The sequence below is a fragment of the Anas platyrhynchos genome, chromosome 24 (genome assembly GCF_047663525.1).
Source record: "Anas platyrhynchos isolate ZD024472 breed Pekin duck chromosome 24, IASCAAS_PekinDuck_T2T, whole genome shotgun sequence".
NCBI lineage: Eukaryota > Metazoa > Chordata > Aves > Anseriformes > Anatidae > Anas > Anas platyrhynchos.
In genome coordinates, this window is record NC_092610.1 from 6,937,240 (window position 1) to 6,949,590 (window position 12,351).

Genomic DNA, 12,351 nt, shown 5'->3' on the forward strand with positions numbered 1-12,351 from the left:
AAATGTATAGTGGGAATTGCTTGGTCAGAGGAAATTCCACAAAATAAGCTGTGCCTGGTCTCCATCCATCAGTACCTCCTACATCCTACTTCTAACCATTCTCCACCTCTACCCCCAACCATACTTTGAGAGAGAGAGAGAGAAAGAGAGATAGATCTTGGACTGTAGGTCAGTGACTGGATTTAGCAAGAAACAGTTGCCACATATGCAAAACATTTAAAACATTGCAAAATAAAAGTGTTCATGTCTCTGCTTACAAAAAGCTCCTGTCCATGCCACCTCTTGTCCCCAGGGTTTTGGGAACATGCAGATATTGCCACAGTGATATCACTGGAGCTGTGCAGTCAATGCATGATGACAAAGGATAAAATATGGGGAGGGAACATCATCTATAAGCAAAACTGCAAGTAATACAAGCTAGCTGTAAAACAGGCTGCAAGCACCTTCCTAAGAATGAAAAGAAAATTTTGCAATGTTCTGGTGGTCAGATTGCTAACTGATGCCCACCCACATGTGTGCCTTGACCTGGGACACAAACACACAGGTGGCACTTCCAGATTCCAAGTCATGCAGAGCCAAACTAGTGCCTCTGGAGCAGCAATCTCATTAATTCCCAGACCAGGTAGTCCACCCGCCATAGCACAGGGCTGATGACACCAGTATAGACAGACTGGGGAAGTCCCATCTCAAGGAAGCTGTGAATGACACACTCCTGGGGGTGGCTTATGTGATGACTTTAAGGCAGAGATGGCCAAGCGACAGCCCCCAGGCTGGATCTGATATGCAGACAATTTATCTGCTTTCCCGGAAAGGCGAGTCTGTCCATGGGCTCATTACAAATGGCAGGGCATGGGAAGATGGAGGAGAGATTGCAAACCTGGGGCTATACCAAGTCATATGAAGTGCCATGTAAATACAGCTGCAGTGGTTTGGGTCCTTAATACTTGAGAACTCAATGTGACAAGGAAACACTGCTTCTTCTGCACCAAAAAGACTACCGGGCAGCATGAAGTGCATCAAACAGGTCTGTGCTGGTCTTTGTGAAATAAAACATTGCTGCTTAGTGAATGGGAGGTCCTCAAGACACAGAGCACAGGACAATGGCAGGCAGTGTGGCAGACACACATCTCTCTATTGCAGTGCCTCCCACCCCCATACCCTTCCCTTGCAGGCACTCAGTTCCTCTCAAATCACCACAGGTTATGCCAGTGAAACATCCAGGGGACAACGTAACAAGATAGATCAGACAGCTGATATCAGATGAGGAAGCTCCATTTCTGGTCAAATCATTTTCAGTCTGGATGAGTTGCTGATCTGGCTTCTCCTTCCAGAAGGAGAAGGGACATGAATGAGTGTGAATAGGGAATACATTTTCATGCTTCATGTACAGTAAGCATGCTCTTTCATCTGCCAACCTGTTTCCAAAGTGAATGAGCTATTTACCACCCTTGGGGTATTCTGTAATTTAAATGCAGAGAGCCCCTTCTCCCTGTTACACTTGTACAGGAATTCCTGCCACTGACCAGAACTTGCACTCCACACTGCACCGCTCCTCCGAGACAGAGAGGCTTTCTTGTCTGGAAAAAATTGCAAAGATGAGGGCAGACACTCCCCTCATGTTTGCTTCTCACCTGGGTGTGCTTCTGCATATGAACTCTCAGTCAGACAGGTATATGTACGTGAGCGTATGTTTATTAGCACTAAAAATGCATTTGTCAAAATCTCTAGAGTTAAAAAACAATCATTACATAATTACATTAAACAATTAAACAACTGATTCATCACTTAGAGGCTCACCAACAACACCTGAAACTCATCCCAGCCACTTAAGAAGGCAGAAGGTGACAAACAAAAGCAGCTCACAGAATGTCCTGAGGTTAATGGCCCTGTGCTCTGTCCTGGTAAGGAAGATACTTTCTGTTCCTGGCTGCTTACGTCTAAAAGCTGATGGCTTCTGGGCATTATCTGCTCTAAGCTGCTGCTGCTTTAAGGCGTTTTGATACAGAGATATTCTATACAAGTAACCCTTCAGGTCAGTGCTGTGTGATTAGGCACTCACCTGAGATGCCTGTGCTGCCTAACTTCAGTCCCTTTATGATAGTATATACTTAGACCTCATTTCTCCAATAATGCAGTTAAAAACAAACCTCCTCAGCAACCTTTGAAAAGCTTTGTTGGCACTTCCTTCTGCTCTGTGGGGTCTGTGATCATAATGAATGTGCAGAACACAAAAATGCTACCTAGCTCAATGCAACAGCCTGCTCCAAGTCTCCTGAAAAGTGGAACAAACAGAAATGGGATGAAGTTGGGGAAGCAAGTTTAACTTTGCCATCACCTGCTTTCCAAGTGGGTAGCCATGCAACACTAATACCTTCAAGAAAAAATTCTCTGGGTTCTTTCACAACACAAAAATAAAGGGGAAAATCACCACTGTGCTTTTATAAGCTAATAGGAAGTGTCATGGCCTGTAGAGAGCATCAGTGTCACTGTAGGTCCATGGTAAAATAATTTGTCTAACATGGGTCTGTGGAAGAGCATATGTGTTCCACTGGGACACAGCAATCAAAAGCTGCGCTAACGAGGTAAAGACACTACTGCAGGAAGTTATACTAGCAAATCTCTGCTTGTAACATTCATGTGCTGGTAGCTCTGCTTAGACAATATTGGTGCATACCTGCTAGAAGAACACCACTGGCAGAGTAATCAAGGCACCTAGTCAATGCCACTAAGAACTGATCTCGGTCACCTGGGCTGGTAATGCTGCACAGTGGTAGCGCCCCATTGCTGACCACAGAGCCAGAGCTGGCATCAAGCAAGGGTCCTTCTCACAGTAGCCAGCACCCTCCTGCACCAGGGTGCACACTCACAGGGGCCAGTGTGCTGCAGCCATCGACAGACATCTGCATGCACATCCTTTGACACGACCAAGAAAGACAGCACAGCCACCAAAACGGATCCCTGCACCTCCAGCCAGCCATGTGATCAGGTAGAAAGTCTTTTTCAGAGGGACACTGGAGAAGAGGAAAGCACTGGTGGGGTGACTCCCTCCTGAGAGCTGATCTTACACTGTTGGCAATATTAAAGGCAAACAATGTTCCTGCCCAGGAAACAGGTGAGGACTATGTCAAATGCAAGAGAACATAATGCAAGCAAATGCAGCTCAAAATGCTTCACATGAGTGCACCACCATTCCCTACATGCATGGGCTGGGAACAGAAATGACCTGTGTGAGGCTCCACAGCCACCCCAGGCCCAGTCCTTACCCCAAACCATATGAGCCCAGTACTGAGCAGGGATGACCCACGTTTTCTGCAGTCTGCGATCCCTGGAGGAACTGTAGCACCTGTACCACACTGAGGGCTCCCCAGTCCCACACACTGGGGACTCCGTTGTTCCCATGCTCCCGCTCAGCCACTCCACAACCTCTGCCCTTGTTGGTATCAATGCACACCAGGATCGAGCATGCACTGCCTGTGGGGGCCGTAACACCAGGCAGCACGGCTGCATCTTGGCATCCTGCTCAGAAGCAGAACTTGCCTTAAGGCCTCCTTACGGGTTAAGAATCCCCAGCAGAGCACCCGCAGGACACTGGGGGCTGCTGGACTGGCTGCCCTGGAGCCCACCCACCCCTTTCCTCCCCAACCCGCCCAAGGAGCCAGCACCTCGGACCCAAGGGGGGCCACCCGAGCAGCTGGGATGTGCCAACTCCGGTGCCCTCCACACTGGAGGCAGCCAGCACCCCTCCCTCCCTCCAGTCGCGCCATGTCGCGACCACGGGGCGCTCAGAGCACGGCTCGCGGAGCTCGGGCAGCCCCACGCCCGCCACAGCAGCAGCGCCCATAGCGCGGCCCTCCCACCCCCTCAGGGGCCGGGCGGCCGCGGGCCGCGCTCCAATGGGTGGCGGGGGGCCGGGCCGGGCGGCCCGCCCCTGCCCGCGCCTCCATAAGAGCGGAGAGCGGCGCCCCGCGCCCGGCGAGCTGAGGCGGCCGAGCGGGCGCTGGCGGAGCGCGGACCCTGTGCAGCCCCAGGTCGGTGCGTACCCGCGCGGGCAGACCCCGGCTCCCCGGGGCGGCGGCGGGGAGGCCGCGGCTCGGCTCGCCGGGGCGGGGCGGCGCTGCGCTGCGCCCGCCGGCCGCGGCGAAGGTGGGGGGTGCTCCGGGATCCTCGGTGGAAGCCGTCTGGGACGGGAGCGGGGAGCGGTGCTGCCCGCGGGAGCCTCGCCCTGAGCCGCGTGTCGCCTTGCAGGGGCCCGGAGCCATGGCTGAGCACATGATGATGTCCGTGAGCCACGGCGGCGCCGGGCTGCAGAGCTACCGGATGGGTGTGAGTGGGCTGCAGGGACCACCGCAGCACGGGCAGCACGTGCTGAGGACGCTACCCGCAGCTGGGCAGATGATGCCGTACGGAGGGGCTGGAATGGATGGTGTGATGAGGCCGAGACCCAACCTCAGCGGACAGATGAACCACCACCAGATGCAGAACGCGATGATGTTCAACGGCCCGAGCCAGCAGCAGCAATACATGGGGCCAGTGGGCACCCAGCAGCTCATGGCTAGCATGCACCTACAAAAACTCAACACCCAGTACCAGGGCCACCCGCTGGGTATGAGCAACGGGCCCATGGGAGCTGGTGCTCAGCAGTACAGAGTGGGGCCAAGCCAGCACCCAGGCATGCAGCACATGCCCTCACCAGCGCTGACCTTGAATGTTATGGACACTGATCTCATAGATGAGGAGGTTTTGACGTCCCTTGTCCTGGAACTGGGGTTGGACCGGATTCAGGAGCTGCCAGAGCTGTTCTTGGGACAAAACGAGTTCGACTTCATTTCAGACTTTGTTAGCAAACAGCAGCCCAGTGCCATCAGCTGTTGAGGGGTTTTGAGCTCCTCCTTGTGTCTTAGTGGTTTTGAGTTTGTTTATAACTTCCTTCTCCACCTGCCATCCTCCTCCCTTCCCATGCCTTGCCCTGTCCTGGATTCCTGACCTCCCCAAGGAGACAATCATCGGACACTGGCTTGCAATGGATTGCTTTTCTCTTCTGTGTGGTTTTTCATTTGGGAGTTCCTGGGGAGGGGGTGTGTACCCCAAACAGAACAGATCAAGAGCTCTTGCTGTAGAGCTGCCTCTAAATGGCTTTACCAGGATTTCTGGCTTAGTAGAAATAATGAACTTATGACTTGCCACAACTAGGCTTTGAGCACAGGAAGTGATGGGCAGCTGGCAACCCTGCTGGTAGCTGGATTTGCTGGAGGATTCTGTCATGCCAGCAAAGTTAAAGGATCCCCTGAGAGAGGATGTCTCCATGCCTGGTGCATGGTTTGAAACAATTTCCCCTTGCAAACATGGGTGGGATTAGATATTTCTTGGGACTTCTTACTGTGACAGTAAAAAGGTCTTCAGTCTTGTCTGTTCAGCTCAGAAAGGGGTTACTTCCCTTCCAGCAAGCTATTTTTCCTAACTGGCTGAGAAAAATGAACTATGCATTGGGGAAGGGTGTGCATAGGTGCCTGAATGTTCATTTCTGTGAGACTTCAGATCTCCAAACCCATATAGCTAATCAACTGTAAAATTTACTGAGTGTTTGGGCTGATTTAGGCATAAGGCTTAAAGCTGCAGTCTAGCTCCACTTTTTTTCCACCTCTGAAACCAAATAAAGACAATGCAACTGTATATTCCAGATCTAATCTTATTTATTTTTTCCTATGATTATTTATTTGCAAAGGGCTCCTTTTGTTATTTGGCTTTGGGACCGCTGGGAATGATGCATGGAGAGTACTGCAGCTTTAAGATGCTGGCTTCAAAAAAAGAAAGCCTGGGATAGTTTTCAGGCTGCTCTTCAGGCAGTCACTTCAATGCAAGGTCTTTATGCTGAACACACAGGGCTGTGTAAATCCAACACCCTTCTGAATGTGATAAAGATGACTTGATTCCTAATTCCCTTACTCAGAAAAGGTTAAATGTAAAAGCTAGTGGGGTTTTGTTTCCTCTGCTGTCTCTTGTTTCCAGGCACTGTGGAAAGCTCCTGTTAACTCCTAGTTGCTGCTGCCCCCTGCTGCTGACAGTTTCTGGCGGCTGTCACTCAATGACCAAGTGAGAATGTACAGATGAATTTGCAAATAAAAGCTGAAACATCTCCAGTGTGCATTTGTTCAATGCTTGTCTCTGGCACAGGTGTAGTGTTGAGTACTGGGGAGAAGTGGTTTGTTTTCTTGTTTTTTGCTCTCATCTGTGGGCTGTGAATTCAGTCACTAGTGTTCCCAACCTGACACCTAAGCTGTAAGGGTTGTTTGTAGTTTAATGCTTGAACTAAGTCAGTCCTTCAAGTGTGACTGGGAGGATGAGATGTGCTTCCTCTGTGCTGAGGCTAGTTTCCCAATGTGGATGGTGGTTACCCTATCATGGTGGCTGCTGCTTGCAAGCTGTGCAGTCCTGTTCCTGCCTGATCCAAGGTGCCCAGGCAAGAGGATGGTGACTCCTTATGCTTCTCTCAGACCAAGTGCAACTCTAACAGCTGGGTTGCAGCTATCCTTAGAGATCTCTGCTGCTGTTTTCTATACCACAAAGGCTCTAAAATTCAAGACAGCCTTTGGGATCTCTTATTCCTCCACAGCTGAGATTTTTCTTTTTAAAGGGTTGCTGACCAGTCTTCTTGCAATTCAGGAATATTCCAGGGATATTCTACTGCCTTGTAGGGATGGGGCAGTGGATGGTGTTATTGAAGTGGCTAGATAACTTTGACCACACTTCAGATTGTCAGATTGCCTGTCACTGTCCCCTGGCCCTGTTCCTTGCACAGCTCAATAGCAAGTGTTAAAGTCCTGTCCTCTCCTTGTGCATAATCACCAAGTTTTTGGTGATTATGCCTGTGTAAGATGGAGAGCTGCCAAAAAGTAAATGGCAGGACTTGTATTGCAGGTGCAGAGAGAATTGCTTGGGCTGTTTAAGATGAAGAAGAGTTTTGATTTCTCTTCACAGAGGTTGTAGTTAAGTGGCTAGGAGTTGGTGACTGGTTTTATTCCTCAGAATGTTAATTTGGGGGTTCAATAGCTCTAGGCTGTCAGGCGTAGTTGGGGGGCAAGCAGGCTGTGTGATATGCTATCATGGCCTGTAGTGTTACAGCTACAAAGCAGGGAACCGTATCCACCCCACAGCTGCAGGACTGTCAACTTCAGTATTCTGTGAAGTGGTTTCCCAGGAACAGGAACACATTTCTCTGTAAGAAATATTTGGCATTTGATGCAATCTGGACAGAGGGACATGTCTGCATATCCTCTTGGCTCTGTCTCTACATCCTGTTGGAAGGCTGTGCAGTGCAATGTTGGTTTAAATCAGAGCGCAGGAGCTGAAACTACCAGAGATGCAGAGTGACTGTAGGGTCCCAGTCAGAACTGTATTGGGAATTTGTCCTAGCAAGCTCAGTTGAGTTTATTTCAATGCCAAGTTGTTTTGTTTTTGTTTTGTTTTACAAATGCAGACTTCAGAGCAGGAATGAATTCCTCAAGTGTGTTACCTCTGCTTTTCCCAAAAATATAGTGCTATGGTCAGCCTGTGTGATTTCCTAGACAGCTCAAGCCAAAACCATGTATGGTTTCTGCTAGTGGTTTATTACTAGGTGTTTTCACTGGGGTATACTGGATGAGTCCAGTCATCACCTCCTTACTAATGCCTTCTTGGTTTAGGTGCAGTTTCAACTACACTTCTTCATGCTGCCTACTTTGTATGCCTCGTGTTAGTCACACATGACCTGCTGCAGCAGTACAAAGTGCAGCTTGGGCTGCTCTGTTCTCCTTCACCACCCTGCTTGACAGGGAAATCTGGCCATCCAGGTTTCCTGGCAGGGTGGCTGGCATGGTGCAGTGAGAAGTGCCAGGTGGCATAATGGGGAGACCCAGCTACCTGGGTCTGCAGACTAGTTTCTTGAAGTCATTCGAGATTACCAAAAATGCATCTGTGCTCAACTCTGCCTTTCTCAACAAGCTGTCACTGACCTCTTCATCCAGCAGGAGGGCAGCAGGGTGATGGTCCAAAGCACTGATGTCTGTAGGGGGCTGGCAGGCACCACAGAGCACTGCAAACCATTGCTGAATGACAGCACCAATCAGTCTGGACACTGAGGACAAAAGTGGCCTCCATGCAGGATATGTTCTTCCAACCCAAAGACGACTCCTTGTGTCATGTGTTTGTGTGCACAGAAAACAGGTGTGAAACACCTCTGATCTTGGCTGGACCCTCTGTTACAATCCAAATAGACTTTGTAATTATGCTCATGAAGCCTGGATCTTGAGGCAGCCTCTGGCAGTACGTGAGCATGAAAGTGCAGAAAGGCGTATACATCCCTGTCTGACCACACATGTTCTCAAGGTGACGGAGTTTGCTGATAATGCTTGGTGGTTCAGAGTAGCAGAAGACTGGAGAAAGATCTGCTAATAGTGACTGACTGGGCGACAGGATGAGAAATGACTGGTAAATATTAAATGATATGTGTAGAATTGATCTTTCTTGACTTCACACACAGTGCTGATCTCTTAAACTAGCTACAGTCCCTCAGGAAAGATCTTAGCGTTATAATGAATATTCCTATGAAAAAATCTTAGCATGCTGTTCAGCAGGAGACAGAAAAGCAACGGGAAGGCTGGAAGTAATTTCTCTCCATTAGGAGAGAAATAAAAAGAAGAATCAAACAATGAGTGTCCTACAGTATAAATACACAATTTAGCAGCATCCTGTGTACTGTCTGTACTAGTGAGTTGTCCCAAATGCTGTCCTTATTATCACAAAAAACAAAAAAAAAAAAAAAAAAAAAAAAAAACAAGATAACAAAGCTAGAGAAGCTGTAGAGAAAGGGAAAACACCTGAGGCAGATAAATGTTTCACAAAAAAAAATAAAAATAAAAGCCAAAAAATACACTGTGACTCTTCAACTGGGAGGCAAAAGACTGTGTGGCAAAGTTTTATAGAACAAGTAACAGGGGAGGTGAGTGGGGAATGATTTTCACCAAGTGTAATGGAAGGTATCTGTTGATCTCTGCAAATTTAGGTAGTGGAGGCCAGGTTGACACCTGAGTGAGCAGAGGTATCTCTTCATGCAACATGTAGCTCAAACAGTAAAGCTCCTCCTGAAAGTGATTGGTTGGGTGGTGGGGGGAGAGGATGACACACGTAACATGAATTCTTTTGTATGATCAAAAACTCAGCTGACGGTTAAGAACTGTTAAGAGCAGAATAGGAAGCTCCACAGAAGCCATCCCTGTATGTCTGCATGGATCACCTCCAACTTGGGCACCGTGTGCTGTCCTTCTCCTACTGCTTCCCTGGCTTAGAGAGGGTGGAACTGGGAAAGGTTCAGAGAAGGGCAGCTAGGGTGTTCAGAGTTGTGGGGCAGCTTCTGTGTCAGGCCCGACTAACCAGAACTGTTCAGAAAGGATCTGAGAAGTGATGCCGTTGTTCACTCTTCTGCATGTGCAAGAAACAAGCATTAAGGGAGACCTGGCAAATTACAGGTCCAAAGCAAATTGAAGGAGGTGGGTTTTTCTACAGCAGGTAATTGGGCTGTGGTACTCCCATCAACAGGACATCGCAGATATGCAAGGTTGCTGAGGGTTTGAGGCACAGCTGTCCAGCTTCCTGAAAAAGAAATCCACGGAGGGTTTGTAAGCACATTAAAAATGTCTCACTTAGGATGCTGCAAACAAGAGAGGGTTAAGAACTGGAAAACTGGCCAGGGCAGTGACATGTGTGCTTGCCTTATGCCTGTGTTCTTCCAAAGCCATCCACTGAGAAAAGTCTTGGAGGCAGGATATGAAACTAGACAGTGTTTTGCCTGACCCAGGATATCTCTTATGGCACAAGATGTGATAGGTGCTGAGACACGTGGCCTCAAACAGCAGATAGACAAAAAAATCAAGGAAAAAATCCACCTGAATAAAGGTCCTGGTTTTGATCCAGGATGTTTCTGAGCCACAGATCATTCAATGCCAGAGAGTGAAGGAGCACTGCAAGCCTGCCAGGCTTCCCTCTGCCCTAGGCACTGTTGTCAGATGCACCTCAAGGCAGCGCTGTGTACCCCAGGAACCTACGGTCTGACAAAGCCCAGTGTGTCACCCATCCGTGTATTATCCCTCACTGTCCATAACCAGAAATTTGGACATGGGCCAGAATTACACCGCCAAAAAGAGACAATGTCCCATTTGCAGCCAAAGGGATTGAGGACTTAAGATGATAACTGCTGGGGAAGGCCAAGGCAAAAGGCCATCTAGCCCTGGAGAGGAAATTTGAAAAATCGGGTGATTGTACATGGTCCTTCTGATGCTCCCTCACAGGTTTTGGAAAGTAGTGGTCTGAGGAGCTCCTGAGGCACCCGTTACGTCTTTACCATGTTAAATACACAGCTGTGGACCTAACCACCTAAACATACATTCAGTTTTTAATTCATTGATATATTTTACTTCAGCAACATCTTTTGCCAATGAAATCTGCAACGGAATTATGAAGGTGTAAGCAAGCTCTTGCTAAGATATTTAAGCTCTGTAAGCTCCTCTTCATTTTAAACCTGCCACCAACTTATTTTGTTGGGTGCGCCCTAATTCCCAATCATTCCATAGTCATCTGCTGCACACCAATAATGATTTTATAGCTTCTTCGATGTTCCTTACAGAGCCTCTTCTCATTCAATAATCACTTCATGATGTAGATTGTCACTACCACCTTTTTCTGTCCTGTCTAGTTTTACAGGATGGCATAAGAAACAGCAGTAGTTTAAACCATAGATGCATCATGGATTTCTCCAATGCTAAAATTAGGTCTGGCTGTTCTATTTTTCATTCATTCATCAAAGAACCACATAAAGATTTAGACTGGAAGGGATCTTTGGAGGTCATTTTGTCTAATCTCCTGCTCCAGCCAGGACTGTCTTCACTAGATCAGATTTTTCAGGGCCTTATCCAGTCAAATATTGAAATCCTCGGAGGATGGGATTTCTCCAGACCCTTGTTTCAGTGCTGCACTGCTCTCATTTCTTTCCTGATTTCTTCTATTTCAAATTGCTTGCAGGCTGGCACAAGCACTGACCTGCTATTTTCAGAGATCTGTATGCAGGGACTCCATATATCTCTCCCAGAGGATAATATCACATGTGTAGTGGCCTTTGCATGTACTGCTGTGGTTCTCTCTCCTGTGAGCAGTACTGGCCTAGGAGATTGAGGAAGACCACCTCTGCATGTAAAAGTCTAGTGTGATTGTTGCCCAAATGCCTGCATTCCTAAAAACTGCAACCAAGCACCATCCCTTCATTCTCCCACCATCTCAAATACTTTCCAGGGGTGTTCTCGATAGGGTCATTGTCCTATGTACACGACAACTGCCAACTTGTACAGACTGATCCCATCATGTCATAAGATGTTTTGCCCTCCTTGCTGCCCATGATCTGATATACTATTTCCTCCATGAGCCTCTTAACTATGAACCTTCCTCCCTGATCCCCTCCACCAAGGCCACATCAGTAGACATTGCTATCTCCCTGTGAGATTCCAGACTGCTTCCATCATTTGACATCTATTAAAGGCACAAGCGATCATTCACATGACATTCAGGGTGACACTGCCCTGAACTCAAGGCTGGGTTTCAGTTTTAGAGTTCTGTTTCTTCACCTTTCTCTTAAGCCTTGTATCTTTGAGTTTGCAATTGCCTCAGAAGTTTGGGGTGTAGAGTCTTAATCTTCTCTTCTCCATACTTTCAGGCCTTCTAACCTTGGCGCTCACAGATTCTGCATCCCTCTCCCCTTAGAAAAAAAAAAAAAAAAAAAAAAGGTTGAATTTTCTTGATCTTAAAACAGCAGGAATAGGCTTTGCTCAGCTCCTCTGCAGCACAATCCTGGGGTCAGTTTGTTCCTACTAAAGACACACAGGACAAGAATACAATTTGCTCTTGAGACATCTTGACTTTGCTTGTGAGTCCTCTGGGCTATCAGAGGGGTGAGGAAGGAAGGAGATTTTGCAATTTTCCTCATCTTCTAACACTTCCAAAACACTTTTAGTAAGAAATATTCAGTCAAATATTGGCTACAAGAGAGAACTGTCTCAGATATGGTTTTCTCCTCTAGCCATGCTGTAAATGTTACTAGTCAAGCATTCATGGCTCATAAAAAATAAAACCATAGTTATACCCAATATTATCCTGTTCAGTTTCCAAAACAAATTACAGCATTTGCCTCAAAGGACAAGCTGGGTGCTCAGGACACCCCTCACCCGAAGAGCACCACACCTACAGGGTTTAATGCAATGCTCTGAACATTAGCTCCCATCCCATCTTATAGGTAAGTGCTTCCTCAGGTCCCAGCTCTCCTCCCATGGTATA

General features: G+C 47.8%; 1 protein-coding gene across 2 annotated transcripts; it reads left to right on the forward strand.

The window, feature by feature from the left end:
- The first annotated feature begins 3,878 nt into the window (after positions 1 to 3,878).
- On the forward strand, positions 3,879 to 6,133 carry CITED4 (Cbp/p300 interacting transactivator with Glu/Asp rich carboxy-terminal domain 4). Of its 2 annotated transcripts, none has more exons than XM_027444083.3 (2): positions 3,879 to 4,028; positions 4,246 to 6,133. In XM_027444083.3, exons 1-2 carry the CDS (start codon positions 3,894 to 3,896, stop codon positions 4,870 to 4,872), a joined length of 762 nt encoding a protein of 253 aa, XP_027299884.2. In that variant the 5' UTR covers positions 3,879 to 3,893; the 3' UTR covers positions 4,873 to 6,133. The 2 variants fall into 2 exon arrangements, with proteins under 2 accessions (XP_027299884.2, XP_027299885.1); XM_027444084.3 differs by having other exon boundaries at positions 3,954 to 4,032.
- The last annotated feature ends 6,218 nt before the right edge of the window (positions 6,134 to 12,351 follow it).

Coding starts and splice junctions, on each gene's coding strand:
- CITED4 (XM_027444083.3), top strand. CDS start 3,894: ATGGGTGGCGGGGGGCCGGGCCGGGCGGCCCGCCCCTGCCCGCGCCTC. Junction 4,029..4,245: donor CGGACCCTGTGCAGCCCCAG/GTCGGTGCGTAC, acceptor GTCGCCTTGCAG/GGGCCCGGAGCCATGGCTGA.